The sequence below is a fragment of the Perognathus longimembris genome, chromosome 23 (assembly GCF_023159225.1).
Source record: "Perognathus longimembris pacificus isolate PPM17 chromosome 23, ASM2315922v1, whole genome shotgun sequence".
Classification (NCBI taxonomy): domain Eukaryota; kingdom Metazoa; phylum Chordata; class Mammalia; order Rodentia; family Heteromyidae; genus Perognathus; species Perognathus longimembris.
Genome location: NC_063183.1, coordinates 32,489,172 through 32,510,752, shown reverse-complemented (window position 1 = coordinate 32,510,752; position 21,581 = coordinate 32,489,172). Strand labels below are relative to the sequence as shown.

At 53.5% G+C, this 21,581-nt stretch overlaps 2 protein-coding genes across 2 annotated transcripts in view; one reads left to right on the top strand and one right to left on the bottom strand.

Annotated features, from left to right (window-relative positions):
• The window catches only part of Dnajc17 (DnaJ heat shock protein family (Hsp40) member C17), a 31,645-nt gene that overhangs the window by 927 nt on the left and 9,137 nt on the right, over window positions 1-21,581 (bottom strand). Inside the window, exons 2-10 of the mRNA XM_048332543.1 lie at window positions 11,409-11,478; window positions 11,078-11,136; window positions 10,821-10,908; window positions 5,872-5,957; window positions 5,601-5,697; window positions 5,039-5,082; window positions 4,450-4,527; window positions 3,818-3,898; window positions 3,312-3,422 (exon numbers count right to left, since the gene is read on the bottom strand). Of these exons, the coding sequence (XP_048188500.1) occupies window positions 3,312-3,422; window positions 3,818-3,898; window positions 4,450-4,527; window positions 5,039-5,082; window positions 5,601-5,697; window positions 5,872-5,957; window positions 10,821-10,908; window positions 11,078-11,136; window positions 11,409-11,478 (714 nt within the window). The remainder of the gene's footprint in view (window positions 1-3,311; window positions 3,423-3,817; window positions 3,899-4,449; window positions 4,528-5,038; window positions 5,083-5,600; window positions 5,698-5,871; window positions 5,958-10,820; window positions 10,909-11,077; window positions 11,137-11,408; window positions 11,479-21,581) is intronic.
• Window positions 1,356-1,921, top strand: C23H15orf62 (chromosome 23 C15orf62 homolog). Its single transcript, XM_048333058.1, has one exon. It carries the CDS (start codon window positions 1,394-1,396, stop codon window positions 1,919-1,921), a length of 528 nt encoding a protein of 175 aa, XP_048189015.1. The 5' UTR covers window positions 1,356-1,393.

The following is a 21,581-nucleotide window of genomic DNA, read 5'->3' as shown; positions in this document are numbered from 1 at the left end:
CTCACAGCAGAGCCCTGGGCTGCCCATCCCATGTTCGCTCTGAAGCCAGGAGACCTTCCTGTGGTCAGCAGCTGCTCAGGACGCGCGCAGAGCCAGGCCGAGGGCCCTGGGGGCTCCGAGGATGGGGAGTAACCGAGAATGGGGCTGGAATTAAGCAGCCAAGTCCAGGCCAACTGGCTTGAAGGAAGTGGTGGAGAGCAACAGAAAAGGCTACTCAAACCCTCCCCTCCACAGCCCAGCCCGGCGCTGTCCCTCAGCCCGGCGCCAGGACAGCCTGGCATGGCTAGCCCCCTCCACAGCGGGGGGGCTCTGAGAGGGGGGCCCACGGCCAGAGGGAAGCAGGGAAGAAGCAGGGCTCTGGCCTTGACTGCTCTACTCCTGCCAGGAGCCCCTCCAGGTAGAGGAGAAGGAGGAAGCGGCAGGCAGACTGGAGGGCAGGGCAGGGCAGCGAGGCCGCGTGGGGCGAGCCCTTCACAGGCACGGGGCTGCTCCCCATGAGCACACACACCCTCTCCTCCTTCCCCCCATTCCGGCGGGCTCGGCTAATAAGCCCTGTCGCTCGCCCCAGGGCTGAGTCACCCCACCAGCGGCAGGTCTCTTCCTTCCCCAACAAGTGTTCCGCACGCCTGCCTGCCTTTCAATTAGCTCCCACTTCCCCGGCTCCTCCCAGACGCTGGAGGCTGGAGCCGGGCCGGCCTGTGGGGTCAGGGCGGCCGCGGTGGCGAGAAGGGAAGCCTGGTGACACACCACGCAGGGCCGCCCCCAGACCGGTCCTCGGAGGAATCCGAGGCTCCCCACTGCCCTGGGGTGTGGGTCACAGCTGCAATTACCTCACAGCATGAAACCCGGCTTCCCACCTGACTGAGTCAGCTGGAAACAAACACACCGCGGCCACACGCACACCGGCACAACAGCCAAGCCACTCATCAGTGCGACGGCAGCGCGGCGGCGGACGGCCACAACCCTCCACCGGCCTGGACCCGACAGCCGGACAGCCGGACAGCCGGGGCCTCTGCCTCCAGCCCACGACGGAGAGAGCAGACGAGGCTGAGCCTCGCGGAGCCCCGGCCCAGCCCACACCCGGCCCCGCCGCCCCGCCGCCCCGGCCCGGCCCCGGCTCGTAAGTGCTGCTTTTTCTCTGGGGTTTTTCCAGTCCTGTGAAGGAACCAGGCCACTGCGTCCCTTGGGAACTCCTGTGGCCGGCTCTCTCGGCAATCTGCTCGTCTCCCCGGCCCGAGGACTTTGCTGAGCAGACACCCGGGGCTGCCCTAGCCCGGCCAGGGCTGTCTCCCCGGTTCCCGGCACCCCCTGGGGACCCATGGTCGCTGGCTGCTCTGGAGCACCTGTGTGGGGCCTCTGAGGGCCAGGCCTGTCTGCTGCCTCCGGGGGGTGCATGGAGACCTGGAGGAAAGGCTCCTTCCGCAATGCCTCCTTCTTCAAGCGGCTGAGCCTGGGGCGGCCCCGGCGGCTCCGGAGGCAGGGCAGCGTGCTCAGCCAGGCCAGCGCCGCGGGCGGCGACCACGAGGAGTACAGCAACCGCGAGGTCATCCGCGAGCTGCGGGGGCGGCCGGATGGCCGGCGTCTGCCCCTGTGGGGAGATGAACACCCCCGGGCCACCCTGCTGGCCCCTCCCAAGCCCCCCCGTCTGTACCGAGAGAGCTCCAGCTGCCCCAACATCCTGGAGCCCCCAGCCCCCTACGCGGCCGCCTACGCGGCCACCCTGCCCTCGGCGCTGTCCCTGGTGGGCCCCTTCCGCCAGTTCTCGGAGGAGGACCTCGCGGCCCCCCGCCCCTGCCCGGGGACGCCCGCGCCCGACCTCAGCGACCCCTTCTTCTCCTTCAAAGTGGACCTGGGGATTTCGCTTTTGGAGGAAGTTCTGCAGATGCTGCAGGAGCAGTTCCCCCGCGAGCCCCGCTGCTGAGGGTGGCGAGGGCGTGCGGAGCCGGGAGGCGGGAGGAGCCCGGGATCCGGCGTCTCCGGCTCCCCCGAGCGCAGGGGAGGAGGCCGGCCGGGAAGGCTGGGCATCCTTTCTGGCAGAAGCCCGGAAGGAAGCTGGCGAGGCCAGGAAAGGGACACCACACCCTGCAACCGCAGGAACCAGAGGCCAGCAGGGGCGGAACGGGGCGAGTGGGCAGAGCAGGCCGTGCCTGCGCCAGCCTCTCAAAAGCCACCATTGCCAGGGGCCTGGCACTTGGAGGCAGCAGTCCCACCCAAGCCCCCAGGAAAGCGGTGCTGAGCACAGGAAACAGCTAAGTGCCAATGCAACGAGCGTCACAGAACTGGGGTCCAGGTGTCATCGCACTGGGCACGCTCCAGGTGCTGAGCGGCCGAGCCTGGAGGCAGGCAGGCCTCTGCAGAGCTGCCCTCTGCACCGCACAGCACGAGCACCGGCACCGCGGACCGAGACCGCGGCTCCCGGAGCCTCCGTGGGCAGGCAGGGAAGGGAACGGGCTACACAAACCAGCAGCAGCACGTCAACCTGCCCACCCGCTGCCCACGCCCCTGCTGGAGGAGGCAGCGCCAGGGACTGACTGCCAGCCGCCTGTAAAGCCACATGGCACTTAGGGTCGATCCGGAACCCTTAATGACTGCAGTCTTTAGGAAATGCTATGGAAATAGTGGAAGACTTCCTGTCCAGAAGAGGGGGGACTGGGTCAGAGGATGGACACTATTGATAAAGAGGCACAGCTGGCCTCTGGAACCCTCCACCAGGGCTAGGGAGCTCTGCCTACCCCAAACCTCCGAGGAGGAGGCTGCCTACTGGGCTGCGGCTCCCGCTGTGCCAGACCTGAAACCAGAGCCTTGACCAGGCCATGAGGTTCTGACCCTCAGGCCTCTCCCAGGCGTGAAAGAAGGGGGGGGGGAGGCTTTGACACCTGCGGCCGCCACAGCCCCTCTTCTTCCTGTGTGGAGGAACTGAGCTGAAAGGCTCCCCTGTACATAGAGGATATAATAAAGCTCTTTATAGCACGACCTATGCAGAGTTCGCTGGGGCTGTGAGATACTCAGTTAAGGTACGGGACTAAGGTCTCTTCTAAATCAGGGCTCTGAGTTAAGCTTAGAGCACTTCATGTTCCTCCTCCGTCCACACTCCTAGGAAAAACCTTTGGGTCCCTCAGGCAGTTAGCAGGACAGAGAGGTGGGCAGGACAGGGCCCCTCCGGCTCTCCAGAACACAACAGGTGACTGCGGTCCTCCGCGTGGGCTGGGGACTTGTCAGCCTCACCCCACTGGTGTCACCCTAGACGTGGGGGAGAGCCTGAGATCACGCACTGAGGAGGACCGAGCGCTGGGCCAGGCCCGGCTTCTCACCTTTGACTGTCCCGAGTGGCTGGGGCCCGCAGTGCTCACGGGCTGACCTTCTAGCCAGGAAATCTTCAGAGGATTGTCCACCAGGCCCACTTCATTCTGGATGGCCAGCTCCTGCCGAACGGGCATCCAGACTTAGTCCTGTCCGTCCTCCATCCGTAGCTATACACACCCCCGCCCCCAAAGAAAGGCCCCGGGGCTCGAATCCCAAACAGCGCTGGAAGAGCGGCAGGGAGGGAACCACAAGGCTGCAGCTGAGCCTCCTCCCAGGACAAGGGAGATGGATGTGCCTTGGCCTTCGGGTACGAGGGCCCTGCGGGCGGGGAGGCGCACCGAGGGCTCCCACCAAGACGGGCACAGGACGGAAGTGTGGAGCGGAGGCAGCCAGCACGCCCGCCCGTCCACCCTGCGGGTCAGAGGCCCCACGGGGAATGGGAGAGCCCCCAGCACTGAGTCCCTGCCTGGAATGAAAGGTCTGCCGGGCCCCGCAAGCCCCGCGTAATGCTCACCGCAGCCTTGACCGTCGCAAACTCCACCACAGCAGTGCCTGCCTTCTTCCTGGAGAGCACCAGGTTGAGAACCTCGCCATACTGTGGGGACAGGAAGGGTCGTGGTTAGCGTGGCTGGCCACCAGTATGGCCGGCCTGCATAGGGTGCCCTGGGCCTACTGGGGCATTTCAGCCCGGGGCTACCTTCTTCCTGCTCGGGGACCCGAGAAGTGAGATCAGAGACGGAAAAGAAAGGCTGCTTCCAGGAATGCAGACAGCAAAGGAGAATGAGCACGGGGCTCACTGGGGACCTAGGCTGGCACAGCCGCCCCATCTGGTGGAAGGCAGGGAAGGGGGTGGGGCTTTCAAGCCATCCTCCCACCTCCTCTCCTAGGACGTGTGGCCAAGCCTGGTGCTTATAAGGCAAGGGCCACACATCAGCGGCAAAGGAGAGTCCAGGCTGGACATGTCAGCCCCAGCGACGGAGGACATGGCCCAGGGAGAAGTCTCTGGGTTGTCCCATGTCTACAGGGCAAGAGAACAAAACACAAAGCGAAGCAGACAGAGGAGTGAAGGGAAGTCCAGGGCAGGGCGGTCCCGCATGGGTGAGCGCGGGCTGAGGCGGCAGCACGCCACAGAAGCCTGGCGCAGACCTTCTTCAACAGCTGCAGGAGGACATCCTGGGAGTAGCCACCTTGGGACACATCCTCTTTCTGGCACTTCCATTTTAGCTGAAAAGAAAGGCAGCATCAGCACACCCTGGCCTCTGGCAGATCAGCGCCAGACCCCACAACTGCGCGTGTGCGAGCAGAAGCCCTCCTGGTCCTCCGAGCCCCACCAAACACGTGTTTCCCATGGTAACGGGGAGGCAGGTGGCCCGCCCACCCTCGGCGATGCTTCCCACTCCGGGGGGGGGGGGGATGCTGCCAAGCCACGGACAGCCACCTCCACGCAGGCTCTGGGAGCAGCCTGGTTTGCAGGCCCAGGGGTACGGGAAGGAGGGAGGCGTGACGCTGGCCTCCTTGGAGACCAGCCTGACTAAGATGGAGCCCCAGGGAAGTGGAGTTGTGGCTCTAAGTGGTAGAGTGCTAGCCTTGAGCAAAAAAAGCCCCCCAAAACTCAGGGACATGGCCCAAGCCCTGAGTTCAAGCTGCATGACCAAAAAAGATGGAGCCACAGAAAATGTCTGTGTGGGCTGAGTGGATGGCCATGCAGTGGCACGCAGACCCCACCAGGACGCACCTTCAGTTTGGGGGTCCCTTTGCTTTCTGTACTTTCTGCCTTTCCTAGAAAAATTGGAAAAAGAAGAAAGAAAGGTCGAATGAGGCCAAGATTCTTTCACAGGACAGACACCTTGGCAGTCCTAGAAAAGGCTACTCTTGGTGCGGGGCGACGTCTGCCCTCCCCCTGCTTACAGGTCAGGAGGGAAGAGACCACACCCAAGGAGGCCTGCCCAGACATCGTCACCAGGGAGCTCCCTCCAAACCAAGAGCTGGGACCCCTCCTGCAAGCCAGGTGCAGAGATAGCAACAAACAGTTCACTAAAGCAAAGTGCCCCGGCCTCCCACACTGTGATCTGCTCTACTAGAGAACTACCTTGCTGGGGACGAAGACGACGCTGCATGTCCCCGGGTGGAGGAAAAGGCACCTTGGCCCCGGGGAGAGCTGGGGGGAAGGGAAAGGTGTGCGGTGCCCGGGGCTCTGGTAGGTGGAAGCCTCCAGCGGACCCCCGGGCAGCCAGCGTGGCCACCGGGGGCCAGGGGCGCTGCCCTGGAGAAGAACAGCGAGCGAGCGTGGGCCTCACCCCTCAGCCTCTGCTCGCGGTCCTGGCGGATCTGCTCCTGGATCAGCCTCTGCTGCTCCTCCAGCTGCCGAGAACCCTCTTCCCGCAGGCGTGCGATCTGCAGGGCAGGAGATGGAGGGAGTGACAATCCTGTGCAGACCCAACGGCAGGCTGGCTCACTCCTACAGAAGGAAGGGAGAGCTAGCCCTCTCCACAGTGGCCGCCCCCCTGGCACTCCCTCCTCCCCCTCTGTCCTCCTCCGGCCTCCCTGGCAGATGGCCTGGAGGCTCACCTCTTGCTCCAGAGTGCTGGTGCCTCGGCTCTCCTCCTCCTCCTCGCTCCCCTGGGCCTGGGCTTGGCGTTCCCGTGCCTCCAGGTCTAGGCACAAGAGGCACAGTTGTCACAGTTCCTGTACGGCCTCCGTCCACCCAAGCACCCATCAAGTCTCACACAGGGTGACACAGTCCCCAGGAACTGGTGGTTTCCACCTGTAACCCTAGCTACTTGAGAGGCTGAGACAGGAAGGATTGTGGTTTGAGGCCAGTCCAGACAAAACAGTTCATGAGACTCCTTCTTGACCAAGAACAAATGCTGTGACACAGCCCTGTCATTCTGGCTTTGTGGGAAGCCTAAGCAGGTAGATCACAGTCCTGGCCATACTCCAGCAGGAAGTGAGCCCTAGCTTAAAAATAGCCAGTCCAACAACAAATAGGGGAAAGACTCGACAAACGGGACTACTACAAATTAAAAAGTTTCTGCACAGCTAAGGACATAGCCACCAAAATAGAAAGACAGCCAACCATATGGGAAAGGATATTTACCAGCACAGCAACAAAGGCCTGATATCTGTCATCTACAGAGAACTCAAAAAACTAAGCCCCTCCAAGCCCAATAAACCTATTAGGAAATGGGCAAATGAGCTAAAGAGAGGCTTCACAAGAGAAGATACAAAAATGGCAAAGAAACACATGAGGAAATGCTCAACATCCCTGCTAGTAAAGGAAATGCAAATAAAAACAACCCTGAGATACCACCTCACCCCAGTTAGAATGGCCTATACCCTGAACTCAGGCAACAACAAATGCTGGAGGGGGTGCAGGGAAAGAGGAACCCTTCTCCATTGTTGGTGGGAGTGCAAATTAGTACAACCACTTTGGAGAACAGTATGGAGCTTTCTCAAAAAGCTCAACATAGACCTACCCTATAACCCAGCCATACCACTCCTAGGCATCTATCCTAAACAGCAAAACCCAAGATATCAAAAAGACATTTGTACTTCCATGTTTATCGCGGCACAATTCACAATAGCCAAAATACGGAAACAACCCAGATGCCCCTCCACAGACGAATGGATCCAAAAAATAGGGTACTTATACACAATGGAATACTACATAGCGATTAGGAATGGTGAAATATTGTTATTCGCAGGGAAATGGTCAGAACTCAAACAAATAATGTTGAGCGAGACAAGCCTAGAACACAGAAAACAAAGGGGCATGATCTCCCTGATATATGACTGTTAACAAAGGGAGACAGAGAGACAGTAGAGACCAAGTCTGTGAAACCAAAAACTGCTTGTCAAATAGTATTCCCCACAGGATTGGGGCAGCGACCCAACAGTATGTAACTAAAACCAAACAATTACTCAACATATAAAGGTCAAAATTTGACCTCTCAGGGGAATACAATAGCTCAAAAGCTATGCATGTACGTTCATATAAGACTACTGTCGACATATTGTCTAATATTGACATTACATTTAAAGCCCTAGGTGAACTTTCTTGGGTGTGGCCACGTGGCTACTGTATATGTTCTTGGTACATTGTATATTGTATATATGTCTACCTGACCTAGAGAAGGGATAGGAAAACAGGGCGTAAGATATCACAAGAAATGTACACACTGCCCTACTATGTAACTGTACCCTTTTTGCACAACACCTTGTCAAAAAATTTGTGTTCAATTAATAAATAAATTAAATAAATAAAAAAAAGAATTCAATTTCTGCCAGGGATGGTGGCAGACACCTATAATCCCAGCTACAAGGGGATGCTGAAGCAGGAAGAGCACAAAACCCAGCCTGGGCGCCACAGGCCCTGCCTCAAAGGAAGAAGAAATCTATTCCCACTATCTAACACAGTACCACTCATGTTCAATTAACATTACTATCACTAGCTGCTTGTCCAGGGCTAGTCCCCAGAATCTAATCTTAAACAGGAAAAGGTGAAAACAAGCCTAAGAGTACAAACCACAGTGTGCTTCCTTACTTGGTTCACCCCTAAGTCCCTCAAGGAGTTCTCCATTTTCTTTGTTTTGTTTTTGTTGACAGTCCTGGGGCGTGGACTCAGAGCCTGAGTCAGGTATACAAGGCGGGCACTTTACCACTAGGCCACATTCCAAGCCCCCTCCCCCATTTCTTCATTTTCAAGATAAAAGACCTAGGCCTGGGGGTTGGAGGTGTGGCTCAGTTGGAAGAGCACTAGCCAATGAGTGAGAACAGTTCAAGTCCAGGTCTAAGACCAAAACAACAACAACAAAAAGACCTAGGCCATATGTGTTGAAATAGTTTGTCTAGGGTCCTAGAGGAGCCCAATCTGAAGAGAAATGTATTCCAGTTACGCGTTTTGTCTGGAGATATCATATACCACTAGAGTACTTTCTCATGACTTTAAATAAATTTCAACTGCTTTCTCTGACTTCAAAAAAAAAAAAAAAAATAGCCAGTCCAAGAAAAGGACTAGAGGTAGTGCGGGGCAGTGGTAGAAGGCCTACCTAACAGGCTCGAGTCCCATTCAAGCCCTAGTTACAAAAAGAGAAAAAAAGGACAGCTCCACACGTAGCTCCGGCTTCCTCCACAGGGCCTACATGCCTGAAGTTATTTTCCACTGACCAAGGTCACAGAGAGCACAGCCCAGAAGAGATGGGCTCCGGCACAGAAGCAGGGTTGGGGAGGGCGGAACAGCTCACACTGACGGAGCAGGTTCCTCCCCTGCACTGAGCACAGGTGCCCGGCCAACCGCCCAGGGCTGTGTCAGGGCTGCCCGTGGGTAGGGCTGTTGGCCTCTCTCCCTGTGGTTTGGAATACTGGCCTGACCTAGACCTGCCTGGACTTTGACTCCATTGCCTCTGCTGAGCTCCCTGCCCGCCCCCTCGGTCCCCTTTCCCAGCCTCACTGCAGGTGGGCAGATTAGAGGAGGGAGCCACCCCAGGTCAGAAGCCTTGCCTACCTGCCAAAGGAAACGAGCTGTGGCCCTCTGAGGGCCAGCTGCTGGGACAAACCTGTCTCTCGGGCCTGGGACTCGCTGCTTTTTACTCTACCCACTTCAGTGCTAAGGATCAAACCCAGGGCCTCCTGCAGGCTAAGCAAGTGCACTACCCGTGAGCTATATCCCAGTCCTCCTGCTTTTTTTGGATAGAGAAAAGGAAGCATTAGGACAGAACAAATGCAGATTAAAATATATGATATAAGGGGGAAAAAAGGAGAGGAGGGGGAGGGGAGAGAAAAACTGAGTACAGAATGCCTGGATCAATCTTATTGGATTGATGCAAATGTCTGAAAATTAATTTACAACTAGGCATCAGTGGCTCACACCCACTAGAAACCTGGAAGTAGCACTGTGGCTCAGAGTGGTAGAGCATCAACATTGAGCAAAAAAAGCTCAGAAACGGACCTGGGAATATGACCTAGTGGTAGAGTACTTGCCTCATATACATGAAGCCCTGGGTTCGATTCCTCAGCACCACATAAAGAGAAAAAAGCCAGAAGTGGCGCTGTGGCTCAAGAGGTAGAGTGCTAGCCTTGAGCGATAAGAAGCCAGGGACAGTGCTCAGGTCCTGAGTTCAAGGCCCAGTACTGGCAAGAAAAACAAAACAAAACAAAACAAAAGCTCAGAAACCATGGCCAAGCCCCAAGTTCAAGCCCCACAACCAACCAAAAAAAATTAATTTATGGTCATAGTGACACCATCTATTAAGTCCAATAAAAATACGATTGGGGTGGGCTGGGAACAAGGCTTAGTGGGAGAGTGCTTGCCTAGCATACATGAAGCCCTGGGTTCGATTCCTCAGTACCACCTATACACAGAAGGAAGCCGAAGTGGCGCTGTGGCTCAAGTGGTTGAGTGCTAGCCTTGAGAGGCTCAGGAACAAAGCTCATGCCCTGAATTTAAGCCCCAGGACCAGCAAATAAATAAATAAACACACACACACACACACACACACACACACACACACACACACACACACACACTTGGGACTGCAGGAATAGCTCAACTAGTCGAGAATCTATTGACCAAGCACTAAGGTTCTCAGTTCAATCACCAGTACCATCGAGTAAATTAATTAATAAAAGTTAAAAAGTAAAAAAAAAAAGTCATGTTCTAGGCTGGGAATGTGGCTTAGTGGTAGAGTGCTCACCTAGCATGCATGAAGTTCGATTCCTCAGTACTACATAAATAGAAAAGGCCAGAGGTGGTGCTGTGGCTCAAGTGGCAGAGAGCTAGTCTTGAGCAAAAAGAAGCCAGGGACAGTGCTCAGGCCCTGAGTCCAAGCCCCAGGACTGGCCCCCCAAAAAAAGTTCTTCAGATTACAGATATTATGGTCTGCAAAGAACACTTCAAAATAAAGCTGCTGAGGGGCTGGGGATATAGCCTAGTGGCAAGAGTGCCTGCCTCGGATACACGAGGCCCTAGTTTCGATTCCCCAGCACCACATATACAGAAAACGGCCAGAAGCGGCGCTGTGGCTCAAGTGGCGGAGTGCTAGCCTTGAGCGGGAAGAAGCCAGGGACAGTGCTCAGGCCCTGAGTCCAAGGCCCAGGACTGGCCAAAAAAAAAAAATAAAGCTGCTGAAAAAAGAGAGATGTCCTTAGCCCTTCTGAAGGAGCTTCTCAGAGCGAGGGCTCGCAAGTCCCAGGCTGGCGCAGAGAATAAACGCACCCATCTCACTCGCACTGTATGGATCAGCGCCAGCAGATTTCTCAACCTCCACAGTAGCTGCTGGGGCTCCTGACTCTCCCTCCACAGTAGCTGCTGGGGCTCCTGACTCTCCACGGTAGCTGCTGGGGCTCCTGACTCTCCCTCCACAGTAGCTGCTGGGGCTCCTGACTCTCCTGCACCCTGCGTCTAGAGCAGCTGTCCAGAGCCTGGAACGAGGGGCTCTGCAAGGCTTGAAGAAAGTGGAGTGACCCAGAAGGGAAGGAGCGGGAAGCCACAGGCCAGGCGGCGCAGCGCCTCCACCTACCGAGCTTCACTCTCTTCCTTTTCTCATCAAGTTTCTGGGTCCTCTCTGCTGCCTGCTTCTTGGCTTTTCTGACCTTGTCATATGCGGCCTGGCAGGAGAAAGAAACAAAGAGAGAGAGTCAGAGAAAAGGACAGCCACCTCCTAGCCGAGCCATCAGGGCAGCAGCCTGGGGACAGGGGCTGCAGGGCTGGGCCACGGGGCAGGAGGGCAGCAGTGGTCTCTACCACAGGGCTACTGGGCTCAAGTAACATCCTTACCCTGGCTGCAGCATCAGTCAGTACCTCCAAGGCCTGGGAAAGCTGGTGGAAGAGTTCAGCTGAGCAGAGGGGACAAAAACAAAGGAGAAAAACACAGTGAGGCTTGGTGATGGTCGCTTCCTCTGGACAGCACTTCACCAGCACTGCACAGGGCAAAAGAGCCCCGAGGCGATGCACGGCCGGGCAAGTGCATCCGTCACCCCGCAGGCGAGGTGCTGCCCCAGAACGGGGCCCAGGCCTGGCACACACAACACTCACACACACAGCTCAGATCCCCAACCACAGGGGCTGGGCGGCCACGCCCCACCCCGGGGCCTCCGGAGAGCCTCACCTGCTCTGGGATTATCTGGATTCTTGTCGGGGTGGCACGAGAGGGCCTTCTGCCGGTATGCCTTCTTCACCTGGGAGTCGGGAAACAGGAGCCATGGTCACTCACTCCCGCCCCAGGGACCGACAGGACAGCCTTGCTCGAGTGATGAGGGAAGCGCCAGGCCTGCCCACAGGGAGGCGCTGGTCCCTCTTGGCAGCCACTAGGCAGGGGCCATAGAGGGAGCCGGCGGCCACCAGCCAGCAGGGGGCAGGATCCGGGACTTCCTGCTGGGCGCACATCTCACAGGGGCCGGCGTCCAGGGCTCCTGATGGCCGGGCACAGCGTGCGGGTCTCTCTGCAGCAGTCAACTGCTGCTGTCCACCTCTGGGTGGGCGAAGAAGGCAGGTGACATTTCTGAAGGGAATGTTAATACGCACTTTCCTGCGACCCAACCCTGCAAACTTGGACCTACAGACATATGCCAACATGAACACTCAAAGACACTCGCTGTAGCACCACGGACATTAGACACACACTGGACAGACCCATCAAAAACATTCCATAGCTTGCCACCCAGTGCTGACAAGGCAGAGGAGGCAGAAGATCCCAGCCTGGGTTACACAGCAAGACCCTGCCTCAAAAATAACCAAAAAGGCTGGGTGCCAGGGGCTCACGCCTATAATCCTAGCTACTCAGGAGGCTGAGATCTGAGGATTGCGGTTCAAAGCCAGCTGGGGCAAGAAAGTCCATGAGACTCTTATCTCCAATTAACCACTAGAAAACTGGACGTGGCACTGTCCCTCAAATGAGAGAGCACTAGCCTTGAACTGAAGAGCTCAGGGACAGCGCCCAGGTCCAGAGTTCAAGCCCCATGACTGACCAAAAAAAAAAAAAGGTATGGCAATCAAGGTCTCTGGTGCTTGACTTAGAGAGAAGTAGTAATGAGAAGTGCTTAGAGGGCAACTCTGGGAACAGGGTGTGTAACTCAGCCACTAGGAGGTTAAAAAACAAAAACAAGGGCCTGGGAATGTGGCTTAGTGTAGAGTGCTTGCATAGCATGCATGAAGCCCTAGGCTCAATTCCCCAGCACCACATACACAGAAAAAGCCGGAAGTGGCGCTGTGGCTCAAGTGGCAGAGTGCTAGCCTTGAGCAAAAAGAAGCCAGGGACAGTGCTCAGGCCCCGAGTCCAAGCCCCAGGACTGGCAAAAAGAAGAAGGAGGGGGAGGGGGAGAGGAAAGGGGAGAAAGAAGAGGAGGGAGTGGGAGGGGGAGGAGGAGAAGAAGGAGAAGGAGAAGAATAAGAATCTGGGATTATAAGTATATACCACCACCCTGATAATACCTGTTTTGCTTTACTTAATTTTCTTTTTTTTTTTTTTTTTTTTGCAGGTCCTAGGGCTTGAACTCTGGACCTGAGCACTGTCCCTGACCTTCTTTTGCTCAAGGCTAGCACTTTGACACTTGAGCCACAGCGCCACTTCCAGTTTTCTGGTGATTAATTGGAGAGAAAAGTCTCACAGACCTCTCTGCCTGGGCTGGCCTTGAAGCATAATCCTCAGATCTCAACTTCCTGAGTAGCTGAGATAACAGGCATGAGCCACAGGCACCCGGCTAATTTTCATATCCTTTTGCTTTTGCTTTAATTTCTCAAACAGGGTCTCAAGTTTCTGCCCAGACTCAGCCTCAGGTCACAATTCTCCCTTAGCCGGCGCCACAGCCATCTACCATTGCGTCCAGCTTGTTGGTTGCAATGGAGGCTCCCTTGTTTTTTCCCTAAACCACGATGCTCTGAATCTCCCATCTCCTGAGGAGCTGGGATTCCAGCTGTAAAATACTACCTTCAGCTGTTTTTCAGGAGCCATGCCTCTGCTTTTTAGGCCTCTGCCTCCTCTGTTCTGTGCAAGTTAACTGGCTGCGCAAATTCCTGGGTGGAACAGCTAAGCAGACTTCACAGATGGAGCCTAAATCCTCCCACAACCAGGCATGTGAAACACGGGCCTTCAGAGGCACAGCCAGCATCTTGCCAGCGAGGGCCTGCCGGGCAGGTGTCTGCTGGAACTCCTCTCTTGAGAGTCAGCAGCCTCACCTAGCCCATCTTTAGAGTTGTGCTGCCACCTGCTGGGCCATGCCAGTCCACACCTAAAGGCCAAGGCAACCCAAACCCAGTTGGCCTTTCCTGACTGCGCTGAGGCAGGAACATCTCCCCCCAGCACAGGCCTTGGGTGGTGGCCATGAGTGTGCAGACTCACTTCCTTACATCCTCACCTTTCCAAATGCCTGCCTATGTACACCTGGCCTGCCTACTCACCGCCCTCCCTGTGTGCAAGGCTAAAAAGTTACAGTGAGGGCTGGGAAGGTGGCCTTGTGGTAGAGCGCTTGCCTAGCATACATGAAGCCCTGAGTTCGATTCCTCAGCACCACATAAGCAGAAAAAGCCAGAAGTGGCGCTGTGGTTCAAGTGGCAGAGTGCTAGCCTTGAGCAAAAAGAAGCCAGGGTTGGGGCTGGGGATATAGCCTAGTGGCAAGAGTGCCTGCCTCGGATACACGAGGCCCTAGGTTCGATTCCCCAGCACCACATATACAGAAAACGGCCAGAAGCGGCGCTGTGGCTCAAGTGGCAGAGTGCTAGCCTTGAGCGGGAAGAAGCCAGGGACAGTGCTCAGGCCCTGAGTTCAAGCCCCAGGACTGGCCAAAAAAAAAAGGAAGTTACAATATACTGGGTACCTATGAACTGGGCTCACACTTGTAATCCTATTTATTCAGGAGGATCTCAGTTCAAAGCCAGTCAAAGGCAGGGGAATCCCTGAGACTCCAATTAGTCACCAAAAGCTCAAGTGGTAGAGTACTAGCACTGAGCAGAAAGGTCACAGGCCCTGAGTTCAAGCCCCAGGGCCAGCACACAAATAAAAGAAAAAGTTACAATGATGACACAACACTGGAGATGTCACTCAGTAGTAGAACACCTGCATAGTAAACAGGAGGCCTTGAGTTCAACCCAGTGCCTAAAATATATGTATAGATATATATAGATATACACATAGATATGTAAATATATGTAGATGTGTATATGCACACAATAATAAGGGAAGGGAGGTGGTAACTTTCTAGACAGTCTTACATTTACAACAGCAGGTTAAGAATCTCTTTCGCTCTTTTTCATTTCTTTTGTGACCCCATTTTCATTTCCTTTTCAAACCTTCATTAACATCTTTAAATATATTTAAATATATATGTTTGCTTTTTCTGGTAAGTAAAATAATACAAACGATCAAGTTAAAAGACAGATGCTTTTCTCCACCTGCCAGCCTCTCTCCAAGCCTCTAGGATAGACTTCATGGCGAGGTCCCCCCAAACTTTCCCCTGCATCATGCCAACACACGGGAACACCACTTTACACCCATAGGAGCCAGGGTGGGGGGCTCCTTTCGTGAGGTGGGCAAGGGAGGAGAAGAGACCAAGAGAAGGGGCTAGTCTTCAAGGTGACGGATCTCCCCAGCACCCACAACCTCACCCTGAGGTGAGGCTGTCAGCACTAGGGTTAGCAGGCCTGCCTGCAATACAGGGTGCGTCTGGGAAGACGTTTCTTTTGCTTCTTTGTATCACAGGGCTTTTATTACTGCTGTTGTGTCATACTGGTGCTTCAACTCTGGGCCTGGCATTCTATTACTTGAACTACAGCTCCACTTCTGGCTCTTTTGCGGGTTAAGGGAGGTAAGAAGCTCATGGACTTTCCTGCTGGGGCCAGCTTCAAACTGTGATCCTCAGCTCTCAGCTTCCTGAAGAACTAGTTACGGGCATGAGCTGCTACCACTGTCCAGCTCACAGAACTCTTTTCAAGTTGTTCACATGTGTTTGTTTCTTGTAGATCTGACGGGGGTAGCAGAAAGCAGAGACGAATCAGTGAGAAAAACCAAAGGAGTGTGCGCAGCCCAGCTGGTGGCACCTGTTCCTCTTCCTGGACGGCGGCTCTGCGCCCTGCACCCGACCTGGGCCACACTCCACTCTTCTTTTCTGTTGTTTTGAGAGCGTGTTATGGATTTCATCTTTTTTTTTTTTTCAAGAAGAAGTGAGAGGTTCATTAGGGCCCTGCTGAGGGAAGCCACGAACAGCAGCACAAGGTAGTGTCGCTGCCTTTATGAATCTCATTCTAAGCTTTAAAAAAAAGGACACCTGCTGGAGCCCGTGGCTGATGCTTTCTCTTTCTTTCATGATTTCCCCTCTGTTTTCAAATAAACTGATTGTCTCTCTTTTTGAAAATGTGACAAAGGGAAATGACTATATAGAAGGATTAGCTGGCTGCCTTATGAGCTCTTTTTCCAGAATGTGTGCCCCTTTGGCAAATGTCTACAGCAGTCTCAGGAGACTCTACTGGAGGCAAGCCGGCCAGTCCTCCGCGGAGGATCCTCCCTTCTCCCCCGTGGCCCGTCCAACCACCAGCCTCCCACACACCGCGCCTCCAGACAACCAAGCACAGCTGCCCCAGCAGATCCCAGGTACCCCACGCAGCCCATTCATTCCCTCAAGGCCTGGCCCATGCCTCAGTTTCTTTTATTTCATCTTCCCAACTGGCTGGGATGATAGATAGGCACGCCACACCCAGCTTTTATTGGTTGAAATGAGATCTCACAAACCTTCCTGCGCTCAAATTGCAACCCTCTGGATTTCAACCTCCCCGGTAGCTAGGATCACAAACAAGCATACCCAGCTCACACCAACAAATTTTAAAGCACAGCTTTGGACAAAGAAATGCTGGAAAATGCTGGGCACCAGTGGCTCACGCCTGTAATGCTAGTTACTCAGGAGACTGAGATGAGAGGATCATGGTTCAAAGCCAGCCCATTCAGGATATTCCTGTGAGACTCTTATCTCCAATTAACCACTCAAAAACTGGAAGGAGAGCTGTGGCTCAAAGTGGCAGAACACTAGCCTTGAGTAAAAGAGTTCAGGAACAGCACCCAGACACTGAGTTCAAGCCCCAAGACCAAAAAAAAAAAAAAAAAAAAAAAGTTAGAGAATAATAATATATAAAAGTATACAAAAAAATGCAAACTGGGCCAAGAAGATAATTAAAGATAATAAAGCTAACTCATGTATGACACTGAACACATGCAAAGCTTAATACAATTCATAAGGTAGATAGGATTCATAAAGCAGACAGCAGCAAAATTAGAAGTGAGAGTCGACAGTCCCCATTCTGAGCAGGGCCAAATGGGGAGAGCTTCCTGAGTTCAAGGGCAATAAACCAGGGTGTCTGACAGAGGAGGCTTATGGGGTCCTCCTGCCCAAAGAATATGAACCTCATAGTTCTCTGTCCTCTATGAAAATATGTCACAGGGCTGGAGGCCTGACTCAAGTGACAGAGGACTTGACTAACAAGCATGCGACCCTGAGTTCAAACTTCAGTACTGTAAAGCCAGGCACTGAGGCTGGGAATGTGGCCTAGTGGTAGAGTGATTGCCTTGTATACATGAAGCCCTGGGTTCGATACCCCAGCACCACATATATAGAAAAAGCCAGAGTGGCACCTGTGGCTCAAGTAGTAGAGTGCTAGCCTTGAGCAAAAAGAAGCCAGGGGCAGTGCTCAGGCACTGAGTTCAAGCCCCAGGACTGGCAAAAAAAAAAAAAAAAGCCAGGCACTAGTGGCCCACACCTGTAATCCTAGCTAGTCAAGAGGCTGAGCTATGAGAATCTCTGTTCAAGCTGGGCAGGAAAGTCCATGAGACTCTCATCTTCATTTAACCACTAAAAAGCCAGAAATGAAGCTGTGGCTCAAGTGGCTAGAGTATTAGCCTTGAAACAGCTCAGAGACAGTCCCCAGGCCGAGTTCAAGTCCCAGGACTAGCACCCAAAAAAACTCATTGCTGGTTTATAAAAAAATATTTCTTTATATTTTACTACTATATATTGGTTTACATACATATTTATTTATTATTTGCATAACATTTATTATTGCTATATTGTTACTGTCTTTTGCTGGAGGTGGTGGTCCTGGGACTTGAACTCAGGGTCTGGGTGGTCCTTGAGCAATTTTTGCTCAAGGGTAGTGATCTACCATTTGAGCCACAGTTTGACTTCTGGTTTAGGGTGGTTAATTGGAGATAAGAGTCTAACAGACTTTCCAACCTGGATTTGGCGCTGAACTGTGATCCTCAGATCTCAGCCTCCTGAGTAGCTAGGATCACAGGCCTGAGCCACCAGCACCCAGCTATGTTACAGTCACTTTCAGAGGCAAGGTTTCACTCTACAGCCCAGGTTGACATCAAACTCAAAATCCTGCTTCTGCCTCTGGAGGTGTTGGGATTACAGGCACGCCTGAGCTACCACACAAGGCTGGAAAGATGTATTTTCCCAATGGAGAAACTTCCACATACCAATAGCATGACCTTGAGCAAATGAGTAAGGCTACTAAGTCTCCCTCGGTCTTTGGTCCCTCAACTCCCGAGAAGAAGCAGCCCTACATGGGTGGTGGTGGGTTACTGGGAAGCATTTAATAAAAATGAGGCACTCGGGCTGGGAAGGTGGCTTAGCAGTAGAGTGCCTGCCTAGCATGCATGAAGCCCTGGGTTCAGTTCCCTAGAACCACATAGAAAAAGCCAGAAGAGGCACTCAATACAGTAAACCTGACAGGAATTCAAGAAAGGCCCCTGGTCCCCATTCAAATTCTTTTTTTTTTTCTTTCTTTCTTTCTTTTTTCTTTTGCCAGTCCTGGGGCTTGAAATCAGGGTCTGGGCACTGTCTCTGACTTCTTTTTGCTCAAGGCTAGCATTCTACCACTTGAGCCAAGGGCTTTAGGCATGCTAGGCAAATACTCGACCACTAAGCCACATTCCCAGACCCCGCCCTCCCCCCATTCTCTAGGTGACAATGTTAGTTTCAAGTCTGCTAGGGGAAATCCTAAAACTCAGTCTTTGGTTGGCCTCCAGGGTCTCTGAAATACTGTCATTCAAAGAGCAGAGGGCAAGTGGTGCTGTGGCTCCAGTGGTAGAGCGCTAGCCTTGAGCTGAAGAGCTCCGGGAGCACCACCGCCCAGAGTTCAAGCTCCACTACCAACAAAAAACAAAACAAAACAAAGAGCAGAGGGCATGGCTAGGTAGCCAGAGTGGCTACAAACCATAATTCCACTGGCCAAAGAATATTGGTCAAGTGTATCTGTCTTGATTAACTAGTTATTGCTATATTCAGTTGCTACGCCTGCCCTGGGCAGGGCCATTCTCGGTTTGAGCATGGCCAGCCAGTTCTGACTTTCAACCAGTTGGCTTGGAGCTGAACTCTTTGTGTTACAAACCGGCTTTCCAGCTTTGTTCAGCCCTCCTAGAGTGACTGCTTCCTGAAGAATTTCTCATCAGATAAATAAAACTATTCTGAAGCAGGCTTTTTCAAAGGCCTGTGGTCTCCATGTTGCTTATTAGGAAATAACCCCACCTTTTGAGCAGGTTAGGAGGCTGGATTCTGGGTAAGAAAGGTGTAACAAGGGGTTGACTTAGTGGTAGAGCGCTTGCCTCGTATACATGAAGCCCTACGTTCGATTCCCCAGCACCACATATATAGAAAACGGCCAGAAGTGGCGCTGTGGCTCAAGTGGCAGAGTGCTAGCCTTGAGCAAAAAGAAGCCAGGGACAGTGCTCAGGCCCTGAGTCCAAGGCCCAGGACTGGCAAAAAAAAGAAAAGAATGGGACTGTGGGAGCCCAGGACCCCAGGCCGGAAGCTCCTCTGAGAACTGTGTCTGCAGGAACAGGGCCAAGAGGTGGGCGTGCTGACGGCTCCCATGCTGCCCCAACTCTGGTCTTTCTAGCGCTGGGAAGCGCTTGCATTTCCCAGACTTCACAAAAAGGAACTGATGTTTATTTGCTTGCTCGATTGCTTGTTCTGCCTGTCCTGGGGCAGCCTTTTCACGGTCATGGCTGGCACTCTACTACTCAGCCACACTTCCAGCTCCGTGGCACAGGGGTCTCAACTCAGGACATCACACTTGCTGGGCTGGCACTCTACCACCTGAGCCACATCTCCAAGCCCTGCTTTTTCCTCATTATTTGGCGATGGAATCTGGCAAAGCTTTCTGTCTGAGCAGGCTGTGAATGTTTTCCTCCAGGTCTCAGGCTCCTGAGTAGCTAGGATGATGTGTGAGCTGCTGGCCACCAGGTTGGACTGTGGTTTTCAGAGGACCGGGCATCTCCAGGGCACAGCACCACAATGACAAGACCTCAGGTGATTGACAGAAAAGCTCTGATTCACAGAACTTCCTTCTCCAGTCATCTTTCTAAACTCTCACCACCGGTCAGCGTCCTTTTGCTCTCCCCTCCCACCCCCAGGACACTAGGTGAGTTTAATCGGTCTTCCATGCCACAGAGGTTCGACTACTGAATGTTCTAACATATTCCAGTGCTTCTGAGAGCAAAGTCAGGCTTTGCTGAGCATCCTGGAGTGGCAATAATCTGAAATTCTACTCCTTTTACAGTCTTCCTACAGCTTTGCTAGTCAGCCTCTCCTAGACTGCCAGCCTAACTGTGCTTCTCATCTGTTTCTTTTCTGGGATGGTATGGGAAAAGAGAAGCTGGCTATTACTGCACCTCAAATGACAGCACATGGGTTCTCTTTAGAAAGGTAAAGAATCTTTTTGTCTGCTGAGGACCACATAGGTATTTAGAACATCATTCATGGGCAAACAAAATTTTCAATACAGGCATCTGGCCACAGGCAGCCAATAAGAAGCACCTATGTCTGTCTAGTCATGTATCAAATGATTCAAGGGTCTCATAAGCCCATGGGCCAGCCATTGGTCACCCGATAAAGACTATGCAGAAGAGGCTGGGAGTTCTTCTCTCCAGGGCTCAGAACAAGGCATTGAATAGCATCTGGCACTTAGTAGGCAGACAATAAATACATGTTGAAGCTGGGTGCTGGTGGCTCACACCTATAATACTAGCTACTCAGAAGGCTGAGATCTGAGGATCACAGTTCGAAGCCAGCCCAGGCAGGAAAGTCTCAGACCCTTATCTCCAACTAACCACCATAAAACGAGAAATAGTACTGTGGCTCAAAGTGATAGAGAGCGAGCCTTGAGTGCAAATGCTTAGGGACAGTGCCCAGGCCCTGAGTTCAAGCCCTTACAGCAGACAGACAGACAGACAGACAGACATCTATTGAGTGAAAGGGACAACTGTTTATCGGTTCTCAACAAAAACATAACTAGAGTCCCTAAGTATGTCAGTTACACTGAGGAGAAGGAAGTGGGTGCTCTTCTGACCCTACTTCACAATTCCCACTCCAGCTGCTAAATTCTCTTGAAACACCAAGCCTGGAAAAGGGAGGAACTCACCTAAGGAGACAACCACAGGACAACCAGTGGGAAGTGAAGGTAGGTCTCCAAAGCGACATTAGGACATCACGTCACAGAGGGGAGGTGACTAATGAATCACCTGCCACCCAGCCCTCCCAGCCACAAGCTCTGCCGGAACTGGTTCCACCACTTTCAGTAAGTGGAGTCCAAGCAGGGGGCTGGCTGGGTCCTGGCCACGTCCACAGGGCTCTGCCGCAGGGCAGCAGGGCCTCTCACAACCACCTGCCTCCAGTTTCACCTCTGCAGGAGAAGAAACTCGTGACTCACTCAAAAAAGCAAGGGCTAAGGGATCCAATAAACAGAAAATAGCCATCATTAACTTAAAAGAAAGGTGCCCTACAAAGAAGAGATCATTATTTCTTTAAAGGCTGCTGCTCTTTCTTATAATAAAACTTGGAGCCAGGTAAGTACGAGGTACAATGAGACCCAGTTCTTAAGTCAGGCGGATAGGCTGGACTCAGATAAGGACACACAGGGAGGCAGCCCTATGTGACCACAGGGACAGAAGAGACAGAGCATCGAGTGAATGACTCACCCTGAAATCCATGCCCAGGCCCCATCATAATGAGAACGGCCAGAATCAGAGGCTAGGCAGTCATCAATCGAGGCCTGGAGAGGCAAACATCTCCCTCCAGCAGCCCCAGAGGTTATGCCACTGCCTGAAGTCACAGACAGGAAGCGAACACACAGCTGGGCACTTATCTAAGAGTCTCCTGCCTGAAAGTCACTTTCTCTCCTTTCAACCTGTGGCCCATGCTGAGACAATACCTCAAGGAAATCCCCAAATGCCTGGGCACTTTAGAGGCTGTGGGCAGATTCTAAGGTTAGACAGAAAGCAGGGAGGTGGCCACCCCTA